This window comes from Eurytemora carolleeae, unplaced genomic scaffold, assembly GCF_000591075.1.
Source record: "Eurytemora carolleeae unplaced genomic scaffold, Eaff_2.0 scaffold203, whole genome shotgun sequence".
Taxonomy (NCBI): domain Eukaryota; kingdom Metazoa; phylum Arthropoda; class Copepoda; order Calanoida; family Temoridae; genus Eurytemora; species Eurytemora carolleeae.
Genome location: NW_019396139.1, coordinates 330,650 through 357,583, shown reverse-complemented (window position 1 = coordinate 357,583; position 26,934 = coordinate 330,650). Strand labels below are relative to the sequence as shown.

The 26,934-nt window shown below is 32.0% G+C and overlaps 2 protein-coding genes across 3 annotated transcripts in view; one reads left to right on the top strand and one right to left on the bottom strand.

The window, feature by feature from the left end:
- Positions 1 to 307: 307 nt before the first annotated feature.
- LOC111696113 (probable palmitoyltransferase ZDHHC14) lies at positions 308 to 22,216 on the bottom strand. Its single transcript, XM_023465654.1, has 19 exons — positions 22,024 to 22,216; positions 20,805 to 20,876; positions 20,228 to 20,281; positions 19,130 to 19,207; positions 17,020 to 17,133; positions 14,854 to 14,981; positions 10,556 to 10,626; positions 9,562 to 9,612; positions 9,237 to 9,284; positions 8,146 to 8,220; positions 7,464 to 7,560; positions 6,435 to 6,522; positions 5,462 to 5,558; positions 4,606 to 4,667; positions 4,455 to 4,531; positions 3,712 to 3,833; positions 1,874 to 1,967; positions 633 to 685; positions 308 to 358 (listed from the first exon to the last, which is right to left on the bottom strand). Exons 7-19 carry the CDS (start codon positions 10,571 to 10,573, stop codon positions 308 to 310), a joined length of 933 nt encoding a protein of 310 aa, XP_023321422.1. The 5' UTR covers positions 10,574 to 10,626; positions 14,854 to 14,981; positions 17,020 to 17,133; positions 19,130 to 19,207; positions 20,228 to 20,281; positions 20,805 to 20,876; positions 22,024 to 22,216.
- A 2,192-nt stretch (positions 22,217 to 24,408) lies between these two features.
- Positions 24,409 to 26,934, top strand: part of LOC111696105 (uncharacterized) — an 18,724-nt gene continuing 16,198 nt past the window's right edge. For both annotated transcript variants that reach the window (XM_023465646.1, XM_023465645.1), the window contains exons 1-5: positions 24,409 to 24,470; positions 24,856 to 24,898; positions 25,493 to 25,539; positions 25,786 to 25,833; positions 26,795 to 26,859. In XM_023465646.1, the coding sequence (XP_023321414.1) occupies positions 24,425 to 24,470; positions 24,856 to 24,898; positions 25,493 to 25,539; positions 25,786 to 25,833; positions 26,795 to 26,859 (249 nt within the window). In that variant the 5' untranslated portion in view covers positions 24,409 to 24,424. The remainder of the gene's footprint in view (positions 24,471 to 24,855; positions 24,899 to 25,492; positions 25,540 to 25,785; positions 25,834 to 26,794; positions 26,860 to 26,934) is intronic.

Genomic DNA, 26,934 nt, shown 5'->3' with positions numbered 1-26,934 from the left:
ATACTAATGATAATGATAATAATAATGATAATGATAAAGATAATAATAATGATAATAATAATTATAATGACGATGATAATATTAATGATAAAGATTTGGATTAGGATTGTAATATTGATAATGATAATGCTAATTATAATTTTAATGATAATGATAATAATAATATACATTGATATTGATAATAATAATAATGCTATTGATTAAAATATTGATAATGATAAAAATTATTATAATTATCACTTTATGATATTATTATAAAATTATGAATGATAATTTCAATAATATTAATTCTTAGTGTAAGAATGTATTACCTGTATGGGTTAAAGTTGGAAGAATTTCTCTTGTTTGAAAAAGAACCCTAAGATCAGTTTAAAAATAAAATTTTAAGAAGAAAAAAACTGGAAAGAATTGAATGGCCAAAGTTTAGAATTTGCGAGTAAAGAGTAGTATCAGAAGTATCAGGAGAGAGATCTGAAAGCCCTCCCCCCCCAGTTTGGAGAACCCAGACCGCCATCGGGTAGTTCAACTAGCTAGATATAGTTTAACTACCTCAGTTTCGTTTTTGTTTTCCAACTTTAATTTAGGTACATTTATATTGGTTGCAAATAATTTTATATTAAAAACTGAAATTCCTTAATATCTTCGTTTGTGGTAAGATTATTTGAGGTGAGGTAGGTGTGAAATCCTAAAAATAATAAAAAATATTATTCATCGTAAACAGTCTGAACTCAAACAGCTTATCTGCTAATTACGTAAATCGATTGCTTTGAGTTAAAAGCGTTTTCAAACATTCAGCAGTAAATTCTTATTAAATCTGCCACTTTAAGAAAGTAACTGTTGATATTTCTTAAATATATAATAGGTTTCAAACAAAGTGTTAAGCAAAAAAGTTTCAGTAGATTAATAAGGAATATATCCGATATCCTTGTTCAGTCAAATGTTTAAAGTGTGCGTTTTCTAATCGGGGATGCTCTAAAAAAGACGTTTGACTCAGAAGTTTTCTGGAGATTGTAGATAAACCCCAAATCTGTTTAGCCTTTTTTTCTGAACTATCATCATCATCACTGGTCAATTCACTTGATTTCTTAAAAACGACTCCACAGGGATTTTTAATATTTGCTAAATTGTTAGAACTAAATTTTCAAGTCATTAAACCTGAAATTGTTTGAAGTGCACAGCGTTTGGACTCTTCAGCAATAAAGTAAATTCATTGTTACTGGTAAATTCTTAAAACCTGCTAGCCCTATAATTGTATAACCTGGTAGTCCTATAATTGTATAACCTGTTAGTCCTATTATTGTATAACCTGCTAGTCCTATAATTGTATAACCTGCTAGTCCTATAATTGTATAACATGGTAGTCCTATAATTGTATAACCTGGTAGTCCTATTATTGTATAACCTGCTAGTCCTATTATTGTAGAACCTGCTAGTCCTATTATTGTATAACCTGGTAGTCCAATAATTGTATAACCTGCTAGTCCTATTATTGTATAACCTGCTAGTCCTATTATTGTATAACCGGCTAGTCCTATTATTGTATAACCTGCTAGTCCTATTATTGTAGAACCTGCTAGTCCTATTGTTGTATAAGAACCTGCTAGTCCTATTATTGTATAACCTGGTAGTCCTATTATTGTATAACCTGCTAGTCCTATTATTGTATAATCTGCTAGTCCTACTATTGTATAACCTGCTAGTCCTGTTCTTGTATAATGACCTGCTAGTCCTATTATTGTATAACCTGCTAGTCCTACTATTGTATAACCTGCTAGTCTTATTATTGTATAACCGGCTAGTCCTATTATTGTATAAGAACCTGCTAGTCCTATTATTGTATAAGAACCTGATAGTCCTATTATTGTATAATGACCTGCTAGTCCTATTATTGACCAAATACTGAGAAAACAGATTACGCAGACTATAACAGAAGCAGGGGTATCTCGGATAGCTTCAAGGAACTGAGACTAAATATGAAAAATAAATTATTCAGAAATTAGAATATGAAAAAAAAAACAATTAACATATCAACCCCCCACCCCCCATCCCTAAACTTCTCTTCATGACGTCACATTTCTTCTTGGCAAAGGAAAAATATAATTTGACCTTTGCACAAGTAGGGGTGGTAAATGGTAGTTAAATTTTTATTAAGAAAAAACTTCAGAAAGACCCGGAATTAATTTACAATTAATGAGACTACTTTACAATCTATTTTTACAAATATGATTGATGAAACGATAATCACAAAATAGTCCTAGTTCTGCCATTTCCAAAATGTGGTCTGCCTTTTTTGAGCATTTAAAATTGCCAGAGATTTTTATGTAAATCTCTGCATGATTCCGGGTCTTTCTGATTATGACTGTATCAAAATAAAATGTGTAATAATTAAGTTAGAAAAGTCTCCCCCGCGCTAAGTACAGAATACAATAATCATAGAACAATTTTACTCGTTCAACAGTGTTTCTCGTATTTTTAATTATTTAAGAAGTTTTCTGTTAAATGTCAACTTTATAAAGTTAACGTTTTGAAATAAACCTTCCCCCTCCCCCTGGTCCCGCCAATCCCCCTGTATCTGGTTGAATGTAAAGTATATGATCACATATTTAACGAGCTCCAATAAAATATATTGTTCGCCATTATCTTTCAATGGAAGAAATATCCTTTCCTCATAAACTGCTGAGAACAGTAAATACAGAAGATATCCAAGTTTAATACACCCATTCCACCCTCACTTGGCAAATAATCCCCCTACCCTCATTTCTCAATAGATCCCCCTCCCCTTATTTGTCAATAAATCACATGCCCTCATTTGTCAATAAAATCCACTGCCCTTATTTGTCAATAAATCCCTCTGCCCTCATTTGTCAATAAATCCCTCTGCCCTCATTTGTCAATTAATCCCTCTGCTCTATTTGTCAATAAATCCCATGCCCTCATTTGTCAATAAAATCCACTGCCCTTATTGGTCAATAAATCCCTCTGCCCTCATTTGTCAATAAATCCCTCTGCCCTCATTTGTCAATAAATCCCTCTGCTCTATTTGTCAATAAATCATCCTGCCTTCATTTGTCAATAAATCCCCCTTCCTTCATTTGTCAATAAATCCTCCTGCCATCATTTGTCAATAAATCCTCCTGCCATCATTTGTCAATAAATCCTCCTGCCATCATTTGTCAATAAATCCTCCTGCCATCATTTGTCAAAAAATCATCCTGCCATCATTTGTCAATAAATCCTCTTGCCATCATTTGTCAATAAATCCTCCTGCCATCATTTGTCAAAAAATCCCTCTGCACTCATTTGTCAATAAATCCCCTTGCCTCATGTAGTCAATAAAGCCTCCGGCCTTCATTTGTCAACTAATCCCCCTGCCTCATTTGTCAATAAATCCTCCTGCTTTCATCTGTCAATTAATCCCCCTGCCATCATTCAGTATGAAATCTCTCCCCTCTTTTAGCATTTATCAGGAAATCCCTCATCTATCAGCATTTGAGCATATTTTACCCTATTTTTCAATATTCATCCTTTCTCATTAATAAAGGAAACATTATTTCAGGAAATCTCCTCTCCCTCATTTTTTAGGAAATCAATTTAGTTAGAAAAATTCTTTAATCAAAAAAATATCTCTGCAAACGCCGGCCTCTATTCTTAAATCGAAACTTTATCTTAAAATGATCAATCTCATCAATCCGATCGATTGATCAATCTTACCTTTTCCGGATTGATCTCCTTTGATCTGAGAACTAGGTGTGTGAGAGAGCAGGTGAAGATGAAAACACAATGAAAGGAGAGAGACACAAGGAAAAGGTAGAAATATCTGTAGTTACGTTTCCCTAATGAGAAAATTAATATTACAATTGCAAATGAAATTTTCAAAAATCGTTTCCAAAATCAAGACAATGTAGGAAAAAATGGCATTTGTCTCAAATAGTAAATTCCAATTATGATGCATATTTTAGACAAATAAAAAATTAAAATATCTTTTTTAATTTGAGAAGTAAATTTTTCTCAATGAAAAATCATTGTTATAAATTATTGAATTATTGGCGCCCTTAAACAATTTACTCTATCAAATCACAAGTTGCCTATTAACGTCACTTTCTTAATTTAATTTGCAATTGTATAACATACGCAGTTGCAAATTGCCAATCTAAATATGACCTACGCAATTTTGACCCAAGTTGTACCTACGCAATTGTCAACCAAAGTTTAAACTACGCAATTGTAACTCAAGTAATACCTACGCAATTGCCAACCAAAGTATTTACCACGTAACTGTCAAACCAAGTATTTCCGACGCAATTGCCAACCCAAGTATTACCTACGCAATTACCAACCCAAGTACCAGACGCAATTACCAACCACAGTATTACCTACGCAATTAGAAACCTAAGTATTACCTACACAATTACAAACCCAAGTATTACCTACGCAATTACAAACCCAAGTATTACCTACGCAATTGCCAACCCAAGGGCAATGATGGTCAAATCTTTCCACACAGTTATCACAAATTGAACAGTGAGAAGCCCTAAAAATAAAATTTAAAAACTTTAGAAATTGTTTGTCAAAAGGATTACATTAATAGAAGAACTAATAACTTACCTAGGTGGTCTAAATATTTTGCATGTGAAGCAGTATTTTAATTTCATTGGCTGTCCCTTCACCTACAATCAATCATTCAATCAATCATTCAATCAATCAATCAATCAACAATTTTTTCTAAATAGTATTGTATTGTAGTTTTGCTGCATGCAGGGTAGTGCAGTGTAATCAATTAATCAATCAATCAATCAAACAGTAAAAAAATCCATCACGCATCTAATCAATTATAAGCAATTAATTCAAAATGCAATTTATCAATCAATAATAACCGATAATCATACAGTGATGGGACAAATGCCACATATTTTCTTTCAGTCAATTGGTGAGTTCACAATTCATTGATTAATCAGTGGTCACTTGTCACTGGCCAGCTGTCTCTGGCCTGAGCCACTAAACCATTTAAAAAAATTATTTAAGAAATTATCAGCGAATTCCTAAATATTTAATTTTATAAAATCTTTTCAAAAATTTTACAGAATAACCGTCAGTAAAAAAGTGAATTAAAATATATTGAAAGTGAAAAAATACAGGATTAATTTAACATTTTTAAACTAAATAGTATAAAGTATAACTTTTAATAGTAAATAGTAAATAGTATAACTTTTTTCACAGAAAATCAGTCAAAAAGGTTTAACTAAAAACATAAATACAGAAATACGGAAATCTAGAAATTTTCGGTTTAAAATTGACTTGGTTAAACATCTTTAAATATCAGGTTTTTTTTTCATTTTCGTACCAAATCTTCAGAAATTCAAACGTTTTTGTTTTCGTCATAAGAACTAAATTTTATTTTGATTCATGATTTTGAGGAAAATATCTTGATAATTACTGTAAGTTTTTAAATGCCTTAAGCTACCTGTATCTCTTTAGTTCTAGGGGGAGGTCTGTAGGCTGAACCAACCCCTGGCTGTTCTATTTCTCTCTCAATATATTCCGCCTCTGCCAGAGATGCCCTGAAAAATCAGCTGATAATGCCGCCATTTTATAAACGAGCAGCTAATTATTCTATAATTTTCTTTAAGATCAGCGGATAATTCCACAAAGTATTTTTGAAATGAGCTATTAATGCTGCTATTTTATTAATAAACTAGGCTTTTATAATTTTAGCTTTAAACTGTTTCTCTGAAAGTCGGCCATTTAATTTTTTTTTTCAGATTGGCGCATTTTCAACGAAAAATAACAACAATTTTTCAAATTTTTTTTCAATTTTTATTTTTCATCTTTCCTGGGGTCATGTGAGGAACCAGACAAAATTTGGGCCCGATCGGTTCAGCCAATTTGACGTTTATTAGTAACAAACAGACAGTCAAGCGAACAGACAGACAGACAAGCAATAGCTGATAATACCGAAATCTTATTTTAGATCATCCGATAATTTTATTAGTAAATCAGGTTCTCATATGTCGTTGGATAATGGATATATACCAAATAATGAACATGCCAAAGTTTATCTAATTTAACTTTCTTGTCTACTTTCTTCTTTTTTTCTGGTATAAATAAGTTCTTACTAAAACAGCTAATATCAACATGTGAGCTTAGAATAATTGAATTCTTCTACACGAAGAATTTCCCCCTCCTGGAATTTGGTTAATTTTATGTTAAAACCAGCTGGGGGGTGGAAGGTGGAAAGTGTGCAAGCAAGATTTGGATTTGATAAAAAAATCACATGGAGTGAAAATCTTTTTTTAATCTATTCTTCATAATCAAAACTTGAGTACTAGAAGGTGCCTGCTCTCTCTTCTTGTGCTCTATTTTTTCCAGGGAAGGGAACGTCCCCCAAATTTTCCAGGGGGGCCCGCCTTTGATTACAAAAACTTAATAAATCTTACCTAGGAATAATTCCAGGGTCGGAGAGAGATGTTTTTAGAAGGTTAGAGAGTACAAATATAAAAAGAACCCCCGCTACTACAGGAATAGCTAAAATATGAAAGATTAAGAATGGTATAAGAAACAAACTACAGAGCGTTCCTGTCATATTGGATCTCCGGGCTTTAACTCCAAAATACGCACAATGCACAAAATACGCAAAAAATTGGCATTTCTGCAAGAAAATTTGTATATTAGCCTTGTACATTTTTGTAGATTCATTAAAAAAAATTCTGATAGTCCCTTAAATCTTAACTTAAAGTTATAGACTATATCTAATATGCTGTGGAACACACTGTATTTTACAGTGGAATAGAAAGACGAAATTATAACAATACTTAAGTGTAAGAGGTCGATTCAAACTGCACAATTGCTGTGCATCATGCTCATTAAACTTTTAAAAGTTAAAACTTGATTCTAAAAGTCGTCTTCTTATTTCAGAGTTTTTTAGTTATAATTTTTAAATAAATAGGATACAACCTGAGTCTAAAACTAAAGAATGCGCGAATTTTAAGTTCGAGGTTAAAAGTTCTGTAAAATAATGAATAGCTACTTAAATATTAAACTTTCTCAATTTTAAATTTGAATTTCCTGGGAAAAATCTGAACCAATCAGAGAAAAGGATTTACGGAGAATTATTACGTAAGTATCGGTATTCGGTAATCAGCTGTTTTTTATTTTAACTCGTCGATTTTGGCGAGTTAAATATTTAACCACGAGTTTAAATATTTAACCTCACGGTTAAAGTTTAGGTTTAAATTAAGTCAGAAGTGGCATTTAACCATGAACTTCAAATTTAAGTCAAAACTTTTCGTTCTTTAGTTTCAGACTCAGGAGAATAGATTTACTAAACTTTTTAAAGTCATGAAAAATCATTTATTAGCTAGGAGAAAAGTTTTAGAGTAATTAACATAATATTAACTTTAATGAAGACGTGCTATTGGTTTAGATGAACTGTGATATATAAAATCCGTTGTGTTATGTTTTTGTACCTGGAGTTATCTCAGTTGCTAGATAAGGGCAATCCACAGCGAAGAAGAGCGTTGAAGTTCCCACAACAAGAAATATGGTCACATAGAATATACCAGCCTTAACAATAATCATTATCAATGAAAAGATTTATATTTTTCATGAACGTATTTTTGAAAAAAAAACATTTTAAAAAATGTAAAAACTTGCAAGTTGATGCTTAATAAACTAAGCAATTAACGAACCAACCAATGAATAAATCAACTCTAGTTGGACAAGACGTATTTGGTCTCGAGTGGGGCTGTGCCCCTACGGAAAAAAGATAAAAAATTAAGCCCCCCATCCTTCACGAATTCCTGAATTATATATTTTATGCTGAAAAAAATCATATTTTCCTTCTTTCTTCAACCCCTCTCTTTTTTCTGGAACAAGTTAATGTAGAATTTTTCATTCCTGCCAGGGTTTGAAAATGAAGACTAACCTGTCTGCCCATCACTAGTCTACCGTTTCTGCCAGGGTTTGAAAATGAAGACTAACCTGTCTGCCCATCACTAGTCTACCATTTCTGCCAGGGTTTGATAATGAAGACTAACCTGTCTGCCCATCACTAGTCTACCATTTCTGCCAGGGTTTGATAATGAAGACTAACCTGTCTGCCCATCACTAGTCTACCATTTCTGCCAGGGTTTGATAATGAAGACTAACCTGTCTGCCCATCACTAGTCTACCGTTACAAAAAAATGTATTTTTTCCAGGGAAAACTTCCCACTTTCTCTTCACCTGGCATAAATTAAGAAAATTACTTTATGGAGAACTTGTTTATTTTCTTTTAAAGGGAATTTAAGCGTAAATTTAAGGGATCTTTCATGCAAAGATGGTAAAGCACGATTTACACAATTACCCTTTAAAGCTTTGTCTGATAAAGCATGAAAAGGATACGCATGTTTTGGTTTATTTTCATTCGTGTTTCGATGTAAAAGTAACTTGCGCATCTCCTGTTTGTGAGAATAACTGGAAAAATTCACAGAATTAAACACTTATTGAGTCAGAAAAACGACATTAGCTTACACATTTTTTTTCAAATAAAGGTTTCAAATCGGACAATCCTATCTTTGTTTGCAGGATCATTTAAAAGTACGCTTACAGGCCCTTTAAGTTCCGAACCCACCAAAGTCCCCTTTTCCGAAAATCTGAGAAATAATTCATGATTATTTTTTAAATATTTTTAACCCGTCTTAGTTTTGGTTAAATCCAAGATTGGAAAATTTAAATTGACGGAACTAATCTGTTTAGTGTATGTAAAACATGATGTTTGCATTAAAAGAGTAGTATATTTGATTGACAAAGGTACCCTTTAAACCTTTGACTGATCAACGATAAGACTATTTATTATTTCCAGTAATTGTTGAACAATTTGTTTGCAAGATGTTTTATATTTAGGGAAAATTAATATCGATGTTAACCAATAGGCAACTTGCCCAGGGTATTTTCAAAAGTGAAAACTTCCCAACTGTGCAATTTCCCAAGCGGCAATTACCCAAGTCTGTCATAGTCGCTTGAGAAATTGCACAATTGGGCAATTGCCCCTTGGAAATTGCCACTTTGGAAATTATTATATTATTATCGTCCTTGGGAAACCGCCTTTTAAGAAAATATCTAAGACCTAAAATATAAATAAAAAAAGATCAAAATCTTTCCTGTGATTTCTTGTTCTTTCAATACTGAAGTTTGGGGTTTGAATTTTCAACAAAATTACAAAATTACAAAATTACAAAATTAATAAGTTACAAAATTACCTTCATTTTCTTTCTAGAAATTAACTCCTCACAACTCTCCTCCGACCCCTGGAATAGAAATAAAAATTAATAATAATCAAAAATTAAATTCTAAGGTGAGAGTGCACTTACAAATAAATTGAATGTTGGAAGTAACAAATGGCAAGTGGAAAAATATCAACCAAACACAAACTGTTTTTTTGTTGTTAAAGATGTGAATCTTAGAAAAACTTTTTTTTTGATTTAAAGGCAAGTAGAGTCAAGAATCTTTCACTTTCAAAATATAATAAGACAATTTTTTAAAAACATATTTGATTTTACAAAGCTTGTGAGAATTAATCCCCACCTTTAAATCTTCGCCGCTGAGTTTCTTTAATCTTGGTTTCACGAGGTAATCCTAAATTGAAGATAAAAATTACAACAATAGATGAAATAAATGGTTTGGAAAAATACGCAATTGAAAAATGAATATATCAAGTTAAAAGGATGAATTGTTGACAAATAAATAAATACTACTGTATTTTGTCAATCCCACAAATCCAATATCATTGATTATATATATTATACAGGGTGTCCCAATAGGCCAATGTAAATGCGGATTAGGAGATTAATTCAAAAGCGCCTTAGTTAAGAGTTGTACTACCTAGTTTTAAAGGTTAATATTAAGTTACGTCTGATAGGGTATATTCTATGTGAAGGATAGAGCCTTCTTTTATTCATTAAAACGTTTTGTGATGTTCTTTAACATTTCTGCAAGATAAACAGTGAAGGAGAACAATTGTACTGTGGTTGAATACGGTAATTTCTCATTTTACTAAGTACAACGGTATGCAATCAAAACATGAACAAAATCTTAACTCAAGCAGACGAAATACCTACAACTTTGTCCATGTTGGTATTGCCAAACTTAATCAAAAAATCATTTACAAAGACGATATAAAAATAATCTTGCCATGTTTATTGGGACACCTTGTACATTTCAGCCAATTCTGCCGATAGGTAGTCCCTCGTTGTATTCTGCTTTGTGTGAATCATTTATTGGTATTTGTGTTACATGACAATAAGAAAATAATATTGTGTGAAATAGAGAACTTCATGACGTGACATGACGGAGTTATAATTCACTATACAACAAAAACTAATTGGTTCATGTGAACACTGAAGAGACATTTCTGACGTCAATTAGTAATAATGAATATTCTAACAAACCAGACAAACAATCGTTAAAATGGCATGTGAGCAACTCTTAAAGAAATATTTCTTTTTTGGTTTTAAACATGTAAAGACATCTTCTTGAAAAATGATTAAGATGAAATGTAGTTGAATAATCTAGATACTACCTGATTTTCTAAGTCCATGCTACTAGACAGAAGTTCTCCATTGAACTGTGTTCAGCTGATTCATTCTTTTCCTAATCAATTTATAGTATTATTATCAATTCTTTAAGGGACTAAAGATATAGTGCTTAGTTAGCTGTACTGTTCATTAACAACTGTTTACTAATAATGATATAACAATAGGTTAGGCCAGAATCTCCTTATAATAATTATCAAATATGCCGTGCGCTCTCGATATAGTTCCCGGCCTTTACAAATAATAAAGATTAGCGTACGCAGTACATCATCTATACACTATAACCTCGTTAGACTGAAGCCGAAATGACAAGCGACTCTCCGTTTAAAAACAGAGGCATGTCTGATTCACAACGGTACCCTTAAAAGCTCGATCTGATCAAAAATGAACAAGACATCCATGTTGAATGTTGATCTCATTCAAACCTTTTTATTTTCAGTTGTGGTCCGTTAAGTATTTCCGGTGCATAAACATTAGAGGAAATTATCAGAATTAAACATTTTTCAAGTAAATCGTGAAAATACAAAGACAGTCCCTTTAACATTTAATCGCTAAAATGTGTGTTAACAAAAATTGACGACTTCGTTAAAAGAATTTCTAGAAAGAAAATGAAGGTAATTTTGTAATTATTTGCCAAAAAGAGAATGTCCTTGTGACTAAAAATATCAGCACTTATTTCCAGTTGATCAAGTCATCAGTATTAATTTTTGTTTTTATCTATTAATCTCAAAATTCTTAATTTTACAATTTTTTAATGATAACATTGAACTAAATAAAGATAAAGGAAGAAGGCTTAAAATGAGAAGAGTAAAAACTAAATTTAAACTGTTCTAGTAAAAATAATATAATAATAATAATAATAATAATAATAATAATAATAATAATAATCGCTGTCAACCCTTCAATCAAGTTGGAACTCAATGTTTCGTTATCTTCTCAAGAACTGAACCTACCTAGTCTACTTTAATTCTTATCTTCTAACAGCTTTATCATTCTATTTTATGACATTTGAAATACAAGATCTTTTACGGGATTGAACCCTGACATAACTAAGATATTCTTAACAAAGATGATGGAGAAATAAACTGGATGGCCTCGCCTACCCAATTAGTCTACATATATATTTATACCGATGGGTAGTTTTACTTGTGCGGATAGCACACAGGTCTGCCGCTTTAGCAATAGTAAATTGGTGGTACAGTCCAAACTAAGACCGCAAAGGTTGGCCCAGCTCCGATATTCAAATGTAAACCGGTTGTGCGAGATAGGTATACTCCTTCCTAAGTGTGGTCAAGATTAACTAGCATAGTGATCCAAAGGTTGCAAACTGTCACGCAAAAACCGATGCGAGTTTTGCCAATTACTTTATTAGAACTTAAGAACTAAGAACTAAAGAACAAGTGCTTCTGTTTTACTACGTGGTACAAGTCAATATTGTCAACAATTACAATATAAGTGTAAGTGAGTTAGTTAAGATAAAATCAAAGGACAAGGCGCTGCGACACTTTGAAGTCAACCCAGTCTTGAAATTAATGGAACTTTTCTTTAGCAGCCCAGATCTATGTGCTAATCATACTTAGTTTAACCACTTCTCGTTATTCATAAAATCAGACCGCATGGTTTAAAAAGTTTTAATAAAAGGGGGGGGGGAACTGTGATACAGGGTGTCCAAATAAACATGGGCATTAAATGAGGACTTCTTTATCTTCTTCGTTCCACAGGGCAGTATAACGTTCACAAAATTTTGGCGTATACTAGTTAAACCAATTAACATGAAAAACTACTAGTCTATGGGATTTACAAAACGTGGGCTACCATTTTTTCACCCATCAAAATTAAATTTGTCCAGATTCCAATTTATTGAATAACAACAAAAGTTTAATATCTCCGACAATTTTAAAAAGCTCATATATAGAATCTTTTTTTGAAGAATATTTTGTCATCATCAAAAAGGTGTGCCAAAAGGAAAACCACTATTTCAGCTTTATGTAAGCTTGAAAATTGAAAATATGGTGAATTAAAATTTTTTTACGGCAAAGCTACTAATAATAAATTATTAAATAATGATCCATTTCTGAAATTTAGCATAGAATAAACTGATTTTTGTAAACCCTGCCTGATCATAAGCTAAGAATAACTCGACTTTAGCTAACCCTATCCGAAAGTTAGCTAAGATTAAACAATTTTAAGCTAACACTATCTGAAAGTTAGCTTAGAATAAACAAATTTTAGTTAACCCTGAGAAGAATAACCCGACTTTAACTAACCATATCTGAAAGTTAGCTAAGAATAAACAAATTTTAGCTAACTCTATTAGAACTTTGAAGTAGCTTAGAATAACTTAATTTTAGCTAACCCTATCTAAACATCAGCTAAAAATAACCTAAAACTAACAAACCCTATCTGAAAGTTAGCTTAGAATAAAAAAATTTTGGTTAACCATAATCAGCTAAGAATAACCCGACTTTCGCTAACCCTATCTGAAAGTTAGCTAATAATAAATAAATTTTAGCTAACCCTGTCAGAACATCATTTTTTTTGTATTTTTGTGCTCAGATGACTTATGAATGGGATAAAATACGAAGCATATTGAAAATCAATAAATTTTGGTATTCTGGGACACCTTAACATCAACTACCGAAAAAATAAGACGATTTTATTTATTTATTTATTCCAATGTTTATTGGGACACCCTGTATAAGCCAAAGATTGGCAACACAATCTTTATATGTCTAGTCTAGTTTGCTAGGAAGAGGCCGTATATGATATACTTGAAACAAAATACACTCAATTCCAGTAATAAAGACGTACAACATACGTCATCACTCAGTTTATAAAATCTTAAAATTTAAAAATCTTCTGACAAAATTAAGGGTAGAACAAAATGAAGTGAAGAACAAAATGAGGGGTAGAACAAAATGAAGTGTATCCCAATATGTAGTGTAGCACAAAATGAAGGGTAGAACAAAATAAAGCGTTAAAAAATGAAGGGTAGAACAAAATGTAGTGTAGCACAAAATGAAGGGTAGGACAAAATAAAGCGTTTAAAAAGTGAAGGGTAGAACAAAATGAAGAGTGGAACAAAATTAAGGTTAGAACAAAATAAAGGGGAGAACAAAATGAAGGGTAGGACAAAATAAGTATTGGACAAAATGAAGGGTAGGAAAAAATGAAGGGTAGAACAAAATGAAATGTAGAACAAAATGAACGGTAGAACAAAATGAAGGGTAGAACAAAATGGAGGGTAGAACAAAGTGAAGGGTAGAACAAAATGAAGGGTAGAACTAATTGAAGAGTAGAAAAAAATTAAGGGTTGAACAAAAAAGGATAGAATGAAACAAAATAAAGGGTAGGGAAAAAAGGTAGAACAAATTAAAGGGTAGAACAAAATGAAAGTGGGACAAGATGAAGGGTAGGACAAAATAAAAGAGTAGAACAAAATGAAGGGTAGAACAAAATGAATGGTAGAACAAAATGAAGGGTAAATCAAAATGAAGGAAGCACTAAATAAATAGTGGAACTAAATGAAGAGTAGAACAAAATTAAGGTTTGAACAAAAAAGGATAGAATGAAACAAAATAAAGGGTAGTAAAAAATAAAGGGTAGAACAAATTAAACGGTAGAACAAAATGAAGGGTGGGACAAGATGAAAGGTAGGACAAAATAAAGAGTAGTACAAAATGGAGGGTAGAACAAAATGAAGGGTAGTCAAAATAAAGGGTAGAACAAAATGAAGGGTAAATCAAAATGAAGGGAAGCACAAAATAAAAGAGTAGAACAAAATGAAGGGTAGAACTAAATGAAGGGTAGAAAAAAATAAAGGGTGGAACAAAATGAAGTATTGTACAAAATAAAGGGTAGACCTAAATGAAGGGTAAATCAAAATAAAGGGTAGGAATAAATGAAGGGTAGAACAAAATGAAGGGTAGAACAAAATGAAGAGGTAGAACTAAATGAAGGGTTTAGAACAAAATGAAGGGTGGAACAAAATGAAGTATTGTACAAAATAAAGGGTAGACCTAAATGAAGGGTAGGACTAAATGAAGGGTACAACAAAATGATGGGTAGAACAAAATGAAGGGGTAGAACAAAATGAAGGGGTAGAACTAAATGAAGGGTTTAGAACAAAATGAAGGGTGGAACAAAATGAAGTATTGTACAAAATGAAGGGTAGAACAAAATAAAGGGTAGGACTAAATGAAGGGTACAACAAAATGAAGGGTAGAACAAAATGAAGGGGTAGAACTAAATGNAAATCATGGATATATTTTGAATGAGGGTGTACCTGCGGCTAGTTCTGTTGATCAACTAGTTGTTTAATCTCTACTGAAGAGGAGAACGTTTTACTCTTGTTCTCAGAATTCTTCAAAGCAAAGACGACTTTTCGGGACACTCGTCTATACCGAGAGTTTACTGCAAACAAATATGATTTGAAAAGATTAAGCATTTCTTAAATTTTTGTTTTAAATTAATTTTTTTAATGTTTTCACCTGCACTGAGATTATGCGCAAAAATTAAGACAACAAATGACCAATAAATCCAAGAAATAAAATTTAATAAATCCCAGTTGGTATATTTTAATGTTTACGCATTAATAAATCCTCAAAATAACTAATCAATATTTCACAACTTTATATATACAGACAAAAACAACAGTTGATATTAAAAAATATCTTATAAAAAACTGTTAGAACGGAAAAGGGAATAGGAATGTAAGCATGAGGATTTATAAAATATCAAAAGAGGAGAGAAAAGGAAAAGTTTGGGGAAAAAAGGGAAGAAACCTAAATATAAACGGACAATGAAATGAGACGTGAAAAAGAACAATGGAAAAGTGGAATATTCTAAAAACTGAATGTTTGAAGTTTTTGATGTAAATATGCAAATATGCAATGTTTTATAAACTCTATGCATTTAATGGATAGTGTGATGGATTGCAACCATTAAGATAGAAACTATTTTTTTTTTATGAGTGACGGGGTTAACTACTTCTTAAGATGGCGGGAGAACAACATTTTCCCATAAAGTGATTATTTAGAAATACAAACCTCAAACCTTCCAAAAATATCATTTCGGAACTTTGCAAAAAAATAAATAAATTTCGTTAAAAAATAACTTTTAAAATATTTTCTACTCACAACAAGTCAAGATTTAACTTTAAATACTTCACATTCAATCCTCCAACCAATATTGCGATCTGTCTACTATGTTGCATTCTGAGTGAAAACGTAAATGTATATGAAAAACCAAAACTGGGTCTTTACAATAAAACAAATAAAATTTCTTGGATATTATGATTATAAATAAGATTGTAACTATGATTATGATTATAAATAAGATTAAAACTATTATTATGATTATAAATAATATTAAATAATGATTATGATCATAAATAAGATTAAAGTCATCATTATGATTAGAAATATAATTAAAACTATGATTATGATCATAAATAAGATTAAAATCATGATTACGATCATAAATAAGATTAAAATCATGATTGTGATTATAAATAAGATTACAACTATGATTATAATTATAAATAAGATTAAAACTATGATTATGATTATAAATAAGATTAAAATCATGATTTTGATTATAAATAAGATACTATGATTATGATCATAAATAAGATTAAAATCATGATTGTGATTATAAATAAGATTAAAACTATGATTATGATCATAAATAAGATAAAACTATGATTATGATTATAAATAAGATTAAAATCATGATTTTGATTATAAATAAGATACTATGATTATGATCATAAATAAGATTAAAATCATGATTGTGATTATAAATAAGATTAAAACTATGATTATGATCATAAATAAGATAAAACTATGGTTATGATTATAAAAAAGATTAAAATCATGATTACGATTATAAATAAGATTAAAATAATGATAATTATTAATAATTCTAAATAGGATTGAAATCATGATTGTGAATAAAAAATAAGATTAAAATTATGATCATGATCATAAATAAGATTAAAACTATGATTATGAAACGATTATGATTACAATTATGATTTTGATTATTATGATTATATTAACGTTTTGACAAAATTTAATACATTAGCCAACCTACATTGTACTATTTAAAGATTAAACCGAGCAATTATGCAGTATAGCAATCATAAAATTATGAAGAGCCATTCTTTGTGGTTAATAAAACCCCCCACACCCCCAACAATATAAGAAGGGGATTGGTTAGGTGAAGGTATGGGAAATACAATATATTTAAAACATCCCCCTCCCCTTTATCAGGAATGTTCGCTCAAAGCACAAATTAAAAAAAACTTATCTTACCGCTGCAATGGATTTGGGTAAGTAAATGAATTTTTTGGCTCAAAAAGTACAAAAAAAGGGGGGGGAGGATAAAAGTATTTAATACATATCCCTGGTAGAGGTTCTGGAGGTGTATACTGTATACTATATATTACCAGATCAGATTTAACAATTATTTTGTTTGAACTAAGCTCCACTCTTCTCTCTAGGACCAGCTTCCATTTGTTGTACACTGTACAGGCTGCCTCACGTACACTTTCTTCTTCACACTAAATATATTTATGTACACTGTACAAGCCGCCTCGCGTACACTTTCTTCTTCACACTAAATATATTTATGTACACTGTACAAGCCCCTCGCGTACACTTTCTTCTTCACACTAAATATATTTATGTACACTGTACAGGACGCCTCGCGTACACTTTCTTCTTCACACTAAATATATTTATGTACACTGTACAAGCCGCCTCGCGTACACTTTTTACCTCACACTAAATATATTTATGTACACTGTACAAGCCGCCTCGCGTACACTTCCTTCTTCACACTAAATATATTTATGTACACTGTACAAGCCACCTCGCGTACACGTCCTTCTTCACACTAAATATATTTATGTACACAGTACAAACCGCCTCGCGTATTCGTCCTTCTTCACACTAAATATATTTATGTACACAGTACAAGCCACCTCGCGTACACTTTCAACTTCACACTAAATATATTTATGTACACTGTGCAAGCCGCCTCGCGTACACGTTCTACTTCACACCAAATATATTTATGTACACTGTACAAGCCACCTCGCGTACAATTTCTACTTCCCACAAAATATATTGTATTTATTGCCCCCTTTCGATCTACTAAACTAAATAAATAAATATACAACAATATGATATGAGAATGACTATGAGACTCAAGTTATGATTTTGTCCAATAAACGAAAAAAATTGAATTATAATTTGTACACAGACCAGTTCTACTATTTGCTTTATAACAATCACACTGTACTGATTAAAGCAGTGCTTAGGATCCATTTGATTTTGATGCAGATCCGAGTCATGATCCTGAATCCGCACTTGGACAAAAAAAAATTCTAAGTTTTACTGATTTTTAACAGAAGAAGAATTTTTGTATTATTTTCATTCTTATGCAACAACCATTCAGAGATAAAGACACTTCAGATCGAGTTTTGAGAGCAAAAGATGTTTTTTTTCCATTTTTTGGTTGATATTTTGCCTTGCATCCGGATCCAGGAAGGCAAAATGTTGCGGATTCAACGGATCCGGATCCTAAGCACTGAATTTAATAAACTACCTTTCTAAGCTTGCTGACTGTCCGTCCTATCCCTGTATCAATGANGAGAACCTGAGTACTAGGATTCTTTTTCTCCAACTCCTAAATAAACATTAAAGGGACTGTAGACGTAATTACAAGTAACCCTTTAGTTTACGAGAGTCATGTCCGATTCACAACTGTATCTGCCATCTCAAGAGAAAATAATATGTTTTTCTCTTTAAAAAATCAAATTTTTCTATTGTGGTTTCTTTAAAAGTGATTGTTGCTAAAGAATATGGGAAAAACAGGTTAGAATTGAACACTTTTCAAAATTGGAAGTGTTGATGAGTGAAAATTGTGCAAATAATGAACTCATAAAATTCCAAAGTATTCATTGCCACCTTTCGATCTACTGAACTGAATAAATAAATATAAGAACTATAAGAAAAGAAATCTGAAAAAGAGGTCCCGTTATGAACCCCCCAGACTATTTAATATGAGAATAACTGTTAGACCCAAGTTATAATTTTGTCTAATAAACATAAAACAATGAATGATTTGTACACAGACCCATTTCACTATTTGCTTTATAACAATAGCAAATACGCGGTGTTTTATGAGCACCACTGTACAGATTAAATCAGTGCTTAGGATCCATTTGATTTTGATGCAGATCCGAATCATGAACCTGGATCCGCACTGGAAAAAATGGATCCAGATCCAAAGCCTGATCCGTATTTAGGTTACTGATTTACTGATTTTTAACAGAAGAAGATTTTTTGTATTATTTTCTTTCTTTTGCAACAACTCGAAAAACCATTCAGAGATAAAGACATTTTTTCAACAGTTCAGATCGAGTTTTGAGAGCAGAAGATATTTTTTTCTTCAGTTTTTGGTTAATATTTTGCCTTGCATCTTAATCCAGGAAGGCAAAATGTTGCGGATCCAACGGATCCGGATCCTAAGCACTGATTTTAATAAACTACCTTTCTAAGCTTGCTGACTGTTCGTCCTATCCCTGTATCAATGAGAACCTGAGTACTAGGATTCTTTTTCTCCAACTCCTAAATAAACATTAAAGGGACTGTAGACGTAATTTCGAGTGCATCTTTATTTTTAAAAAAACCTGACATGGCTGATAAATGACAGAACCCTTAAAAGCTCTGTTGAGAGTCACTTGAAATTTCATTTATTTTAAGTTTTCTGAATTCTACTGCTTCCAGTGAATATATATATACATATTTTAGGTTTTCTGAACTCTACTGCTTCCAGTGAATATATATATATATACATATTTATTTAGTCCGCTAAACTTGAGTTCTCTGTGATAATGAATAGATGTACTAATTAGCATTATGCAAGGCCCTCAACTTATATTGAGTTGGTTGAGCTCTCTGGTCCCTTTTTCATTACCAAATCATCAGGATTTGATGGAGCAGTGGTCCGACAAAATCACATAAAGGTTACCGTTGTAAGTTTCTCATATAACCACATTATACTTCATTCCACATAAAATACATTTGTCTAAATTATAAATGAAAATTTTCGATTTTTTCTGCTTTTTTGTTATAATGAAAATTTCTTATTTTCAACAAATGAAATTTGTTACTTATATTTGAGCAAATATTTTGAACTGGCGATCTGGGAAGCCAATATATACGGACATACGTACACACGTACGTACCACACATTTTTCAACATTCAAAATCAATTCAAAAAAGTTCTAGTTTGTGGTCTTGCTCAAAACTTCTACTTTCTTTATGATAACCAATATGACATTTTTAAACTATTCTTTATTCACAAAGATCACTGGAGCAGGGAGAACAGGTAAGTTGCCTGTTAACGCATGAGTTGATCTCACATCTTTCCATTTAACCCCATATCTATTTTAAGAGGTTTTTAAACCAATCTCAAGAAACATTAACCAGTTAATTTTTATATTGAGATTTTTATTAATAAAAACAGTTCTTTTTCAGCTTTTAAAACTTGCAACTAGTTGTCTTTTTCACTTAGTTACATTTTGTATTTTTCATCAACCTTTTCGGGGTTTACCCTAATAGTTACATACACAAAATAATACGCACCTGTAGAATAGTAATCTTCTCCTTACTAAATATATCAGAACTCTCAAGTTTCCTCTAAAATAAAACAAAATCAATCTACAAACCAAAAACATTTAACAAACAGGTGTACTGTTATTTTATATTATATATTCTAAGCCAACCCTCCCCCCTTCTCCGGGTTAGATAAGAAGATGAAATGATAACAAAGTTGTAGGGTAAAATGTCTCTTCTCAGGGAAAGGTGTTTATTTAAGAGAAACTGTGTTCCTTNCCCTCTTATACGTCCCACAATAATATGTAGAATGTGGGTACATTGTAATGCATAGGGAAAGAAGAATTAACTGTCGCATATACAAAGTCTTATTAGAGGCAATTTAAAACTTTAAAACAAATGACATATGGTAAAAATAAAATCATAATAAGCTAATGAAGATGTCATGAAATCGTACCCATTGTTTTTCATCTAAAGAATACTAATACAATACTGTTGGAACAAAAAAGTATTATGTACAGGGATAACCAAAAAACTCTAGAATAGGAAGTCCTATTCTTAAGTTTTTTGGTAATCTTTGTAGTATTATATTTGCAAAATAAATTACCTTTTTGATGGTTAAATCTTTAATATCAACAACACCAGGTAGTGAAGATATAGTAGACTGACTAGAACGGGACTAAAAAAAATAGGTTTAATTTATAACAAACTAGCTTGGGAACCCAACGTTGCCCAGGGAACTTAAAGCTTCTTCCGCCGTTTTCCCGAACTTGTTCGATTTCACCGGGAAACTAAATTTTCGTATAAAAGTCGACCAACTTAACTAAATATTTCAAAATCTCAAACTAAGAACTTTTCCGTGGCTCTCCCAAGTCCCCAATAAAAATTCGAGGCCAATCTGTCGAGGGGTTACTTAGTTCTGATCAGACAAACGAACAGAGAGTCAAATGGGGATTACATCTGTAAAATCGTATCGTAACTATTACTTTAGGACGAACTACAGCTGAAAGAAGAAGGCTGAACCAGTGTGATTTTCACACAAGAACTATATATGCAGAGGCAGAATTTAAAGAATTTGAGTCGCGGCTTAAATTTAAGACGCGGCGCAAATATGCTTCAATGTTTCAAGTTTTCAGCCGGCGCTCAATTAAAAACAGTCTGGCGGATTTGAGACGCGGCTCAAATTAATAAAATTAGGATTCACAAAACAAACCTTTTATCCTGTCAAATCTACGAGTTTTAATAATATCAAAATGTTATTTTTAATCTGTATTTCAAAACTAAGATGACATGTAAACAAGATTTTTTTTGAAGGAATTTGAAACTTTAAAAAATGTGAAAATACAAATTAGTTCACACCACTTCAGCTTGACCAGACAGTTTTAAATACTTTAACAAAACTCATAAAACATGACATTATTATTATTAGGTAATTTCCTAGAGAACGATTTTTGGACCCCCCCCCCATGCCCCCCTCCTATCAATTTGGTACATGGGTCTGACAGGAAGTGTCTTAACTTAACCTAACCCGTGGCCGCAGCGCTCGGCCCTTTAGCCTGTCCTAGCCGCAGCGCTCGGCCCAGAAAGTGTCTTAACTAGCCTAACCCGTGGCCGCAGCGCTCGGCCCCCTAGCCCATCCTTGCCGCAGCGCTCGACCCAGAAAGTGTCTTAACCTAACCTAACCCTAAATAACAAAAAAATAAATAATAATAAATTTGCTGAAAAATTAATGGTCATGTACAAAATTGATAGGAGGGGGGGAGGGGGGGCGGGGGTCCAAAAATCGTTCATTCGGACAGACCCTATTATTAATATTCCTTGTTTACCTTTTTCTTTTTAGATGACGATGAAGACTGAATGAGTTCACTTCGTGGAGTTCGAATTAAGAATCGATCCATTTCTGCCAAACCATACTTTTGATAACATATTCTAATTCAACATTTTCATCAAAGTTATGAAAAACACTGCTGAATGAGAAGGTTAGGTTATTGACTAATGTTATTTTACGATTATGCGCAAATTTCACTGAATAATGCCCCGTAGTTTTAATATATCCCTGATTTGTCGTCTTTGTCAAAAATGAATTTTTATGATCTGCCCTATGTGTCAATCTGATCTAATACGATTAGACCAAAAGAAAAAATATTTGTTTCTCAAGCAATTATTTTGACATACAGGGTGTCCCACGAAACATGACAGTTGGTGAATAGTTTAGAATGTCTTTTTCCATTATTTGCTCAGTTGTTGGATACCAAAGAGCAATAAATATATTATATGGGAGTCATGTACATATTAAAATTGATTTCAAAGTAAAATATAATCAAGCAAAAGATTTGTTTAACTAAAAATAACTGTTTATTAAATGTCTTGTTTCGTGGGACACCCTGTATCCTACATAATAAATTTTAACTTAATCTTTAATCATACCGAGTAAAAATAAAATTTGAGAGACGTAGGTTCATTGATGTATCTTCTACAAATGTCGTCATTATATATTTTTCTTTAATTTTATCTTTAAGACTAAATTCAATTTTTGTAGAATTTAAGGTGACTGAATCTATCGGAAATTTTGTTTTTTTTGAAAAAGTTGACTTAAACTAATTTTTTAGATATTCTATAAAACAAACGTTTATTTTTCTTTTTTTGCGAATAATTTGCGGCATTCTAGCAGATCACTCAAAGTGTTGTTATTTTCTTTGATTGATTTAGATTTGGTTGTTTTTAAAGCAAAATTACATTTAAGGTGCTCGCCTTTGGATGCACATAGAAATAAACGTTAATCAATCAATCAATTTTAAAGCAAATTCTTCATTGATCGGATAGCGTTAATTGTAATGTAGTTGACATATTCATGGAACACTCGGTGCTTTTAAACTTTGTAATGTCATTTTTTATGTTGTTTATATGAACTTCAACATAAAGAGCTTCTTTGCAATTCGCAATGGTACATATTTTGGGTCTGTCCTAGAGAATGTTGTTTGCCCCCCCCCCCCCCTCCTTTCAATCTTGTAATTGACCAAGAATTAAACTATTTTCAACTAAAAAAAAACATTTATTTTTATAATTTCATGGCTAGGATAGGTCGTCAGGACATTTCTAGGCAGAGTGCTGCGGGTCTAGGTATATTCCTCGAGAACGATTTTTAGACCCCCCCTCCCCCTCCTATCAATTTTATACATGGATCTTATATGTTAGACATGGATTTTTGTCCCCAATGCTACCTTCTCCTCCTATTATTTTATATATATGATCCCGGATCTTTATACAAAATTTTATAAACAATTTTTATTATTTTTCAATAGGTTGGGAACCCAGCGCTGCCAAGGTTACTGAAAATTACTCCCTCCGTTTACCCACACTTGAACGATTTTACCAGGAAACTAAATTTTCGTTATTTTAGTCGACTTATACTCAACTTAGAATCTCCAAACCAAGCTAAAACATTCCCGTGGGTCTCCCGAGCTTCCCAATCAAAATTTGATGTAATTCGATACAGGGGTTCTTGAGTTATGAGGGGATGAACAACCAGACAAAAAGAGATTACAACTTTATATTTACAGATATACAGGTTATGCTAAGAAAATTTCTGGGCCGATCTCTGGGAAGGGGGGTGCAGTGCCCTGGAGAACACTTTTTTGGTCAATTCTTCCCGCCCCCCCCCCATCTACAAATTTTTTACAATTATTATTTTTCGACAAAATTAACAATATTTATGTTGTTTTAGTTCATGTTTAGGTTAGGTGAAGACTAATTCTGGGTCAAGCACTGCGACTTGTTCAGGCTAGGCGCCGAGCGCAAATGTTAGGACCTAGGCTAGGGGGCCGGGCGCTGCGGCCGCAGATCCAATTTTGAACATGTGTTATAGCATGTGAGCTCTTGGTACAAAATTAATAGGCGGGGAGGGGGGAAAGGATTACAGTGGGAAATTACCGGTAGTGGCCGAGTGCTGCGGCTAGGACGGCTAGGGGGACGGACGCTTTGGCCACACGTCCAGCTTTAACCATGTGTTACATATGAGCTGTAAGTCATACGATATTAGGGGGGGGGGGGCGTAAATCGTTCTCCAGAAAATTACCCGTAGTGCCCACCGCGCCGTGGATATCAATATCACATGGGATCAGGGTTAAAAGTAACCAACACAAAAGTTGTCAGCTCTGATGACGTTTCTATTCAAGAATAAAATTATATTATATTATTATTTAACATGATATTTCTTCAGAATAACAAATGACCGAAAGTATAGTTTCCCTTCTCGTCTCTCCCTCTAAACTAGGTTTGTTCTTCTAGAATATTTTCTAATTTGATTTATTTAAACCTAATTCTAAACTGATATATTTAAACCCAATTCTTAATTGATTTATTTTAACCTAATTCTAAACTGATTTATTTAAACCCAATTAAAAATTGATTTATTTAAACCCAATTTAAAATTTTCAGCAAATGTTACAAATTAATATCAAGATCATTGATCAATCAATAAATATCAATTTTATTAATTTGACATTACTAGATCCAATATTTATGTTCATTTTAAAATATTACCATTCCAATTGATTTCTAAATATTTTATATTCTTTCATAACATTGAATATGAACTATTTTGAAGATTGGGTTATTATAAAAATTTAAATTTTACAAAATTTTTACAATTATTTTAGAACGAGATAAGGGAATACTTTTGTTTGAGGAATTAATAAAAAGGTAAAAATAATTAAGAACCAAACCTTTCAAATTTGATTTTTCCCAACTGGGTAGATATTTTCTCTTTTTGAAATATTTTATTTTCTTATTTTATGATTTTTCAGAATTTCTTTTATTTTCCCAAAGCTGCAGGAATATCAAACAGATTTTCTGTTAAACTCTTGTCTGTGCATTTATGTCTGAACCCGACGCATGGCTTATACTCATATGATGACCGTACTGAAAGCTAGAAAAGAAGCAGATTAAATGAAATAGTTTTTTACAAAATTTGATGAATTTTCTATTTTATAATAATGAATTAAGGAATCTTCAGATTCACAATTTGGTACACTTGATACCTTTGTCTTATTAAGAATGACTTCACATATTTTTTATTTATTACTTAAAATTGAGTATTTTCAACTGCGGTTTCTCTATAGAAGTGACTTGCAAATTAATACAACAGAAATGAGAATTAAAAAACAAAGATATATTTCTCATTGCTACTTAGAATATGGTTGTAAGGGTACTGCTGTAAATCTTCCATAAAATTATTTAATTCCGTCGCCCGTCCTTTCAAGTTTGATAAAATTGTAAAAAAAAAAATATTTTCAGTGAGGATGAAAAAGTTGTTCTTGTTGAACAGATGTTAGATGATTTAGGTAAAGCACTGAAACATTCAATTCGTATTTCATCATTACAGGCATTATCAAGCATTATCAAGCATTATTATCATATCAATTTGTCACAGAATTTTTACCAAACTTTTTCAAGAATGAATAAAATGCAAGTTGCATTTTTATCCCCCCAAGTTTTTATTTTTAAACCATTGATTTCACCATTGATAAGTAATAAATATATTTTATTTTATCAATTGGCTTTTCAAAATATTTATTTTCTTTTGCTAGTGTTGAAAACTGAATGTACATGGGAAGAAAAACATGGTTTTTTACTTGGTAAGTTTCACCTTGCTACGTTAGGAACTTGTAACCTTATATTTAGATAAATTGAAGAATGTCGTGTAGGTTATCTGTTAGGAACTTGTAACCTTATATTTAGATAAATTGGAGAATGTCATGTAGGTTATCTGTTAGGAACTTGTAACCTTATATTTAGATAAATTGGAGAATGTCGTGTAGGTTATCTGTTACCTACAGGGTGTCCCACATCAAATTAGACCATGCCAATGGGTCTAAATAACGATTTGGGGGCAACTCAGAAAAAGAAAGAAACAATCATTTTGAAAAATTTAATGAGGAAAAAAAGAAATTTTTTTGCAGAAAATGCTACATTTTTCAAGATTTATGTGCGTATTTTGGCATTAAAGATTGGAGATAATCTAATATGATATGGGACGCTATAACCGGCCAAACTGAACCACTTTATGAGTTGTAACTAAAAATAAACATTTGCCCCTTTGGTTGAAGTTGTTTTCTGTCTAATATCAGACGGAATAAAAGATTCCCCCCCGACTTCTCGTTTCGACAAAACAGGTCTTAGCGTCCCTCTAACGGAAGAATCATGTGTCGGAAATGTTGGTCTGAAGAGTCTGAAAAAGGGTTGAATCCAGGACTTAGGAATGCTATTGATTATTTTGTACCCAGAGTCAGATCTGAATATCTTTGAAGATTCTCTTTTGTATCTTTTCCTCCCCCTTGAAATAATTTTCCTGTTGATATTAAAAAGTCCTTATCTTAAAATCTTATTGATAAATTACAAGGGTTCACTTGTGAGAGACTATTGTGTCCTTGTTGTTAAAACACCAGACAAGTAGCGTCTAAATTAAAATTACAACACGTTCTTCACCTAAATCTAAAAAAATGAATTTTTTGTAAATTCTTATGTAATTCTTGAATCTTTTCTTCCTTCTTTTTAAAACGCAGTAAAAAATATTTATCTTCATCGTTGATAACTTAGGAAAGAAAAGTTTGGTTGGCTTGAAGAAGATAAGAAAGGATGATCAGTTTGTTGAACATTGTCAGGTAAGTAAGAAGCAGAATATGCCAGAGTTTACACCAGGGGTGTATATTTTCGCGGGAGGGGGGGGGGGGGGGGGG

Coding starts and splice junctions, on each gene's coding strand:
- LOC111696113 (XM_023465654.1), bottom strand. Junction 7,561..8,145: donor GACTAGTGATGGGCAGACAG/GTTAGTCTTCAT, acceptor ATTATTGTTAAG/GCTGGTATATTCTATGTGAC. Junction 3,834..4,454: donor TTGGGTTGGCAATTGCGTAG/GTAATACTTGGG, acceptor TTTTCTCATTAG/GGAAACGTAACTACAGATAT.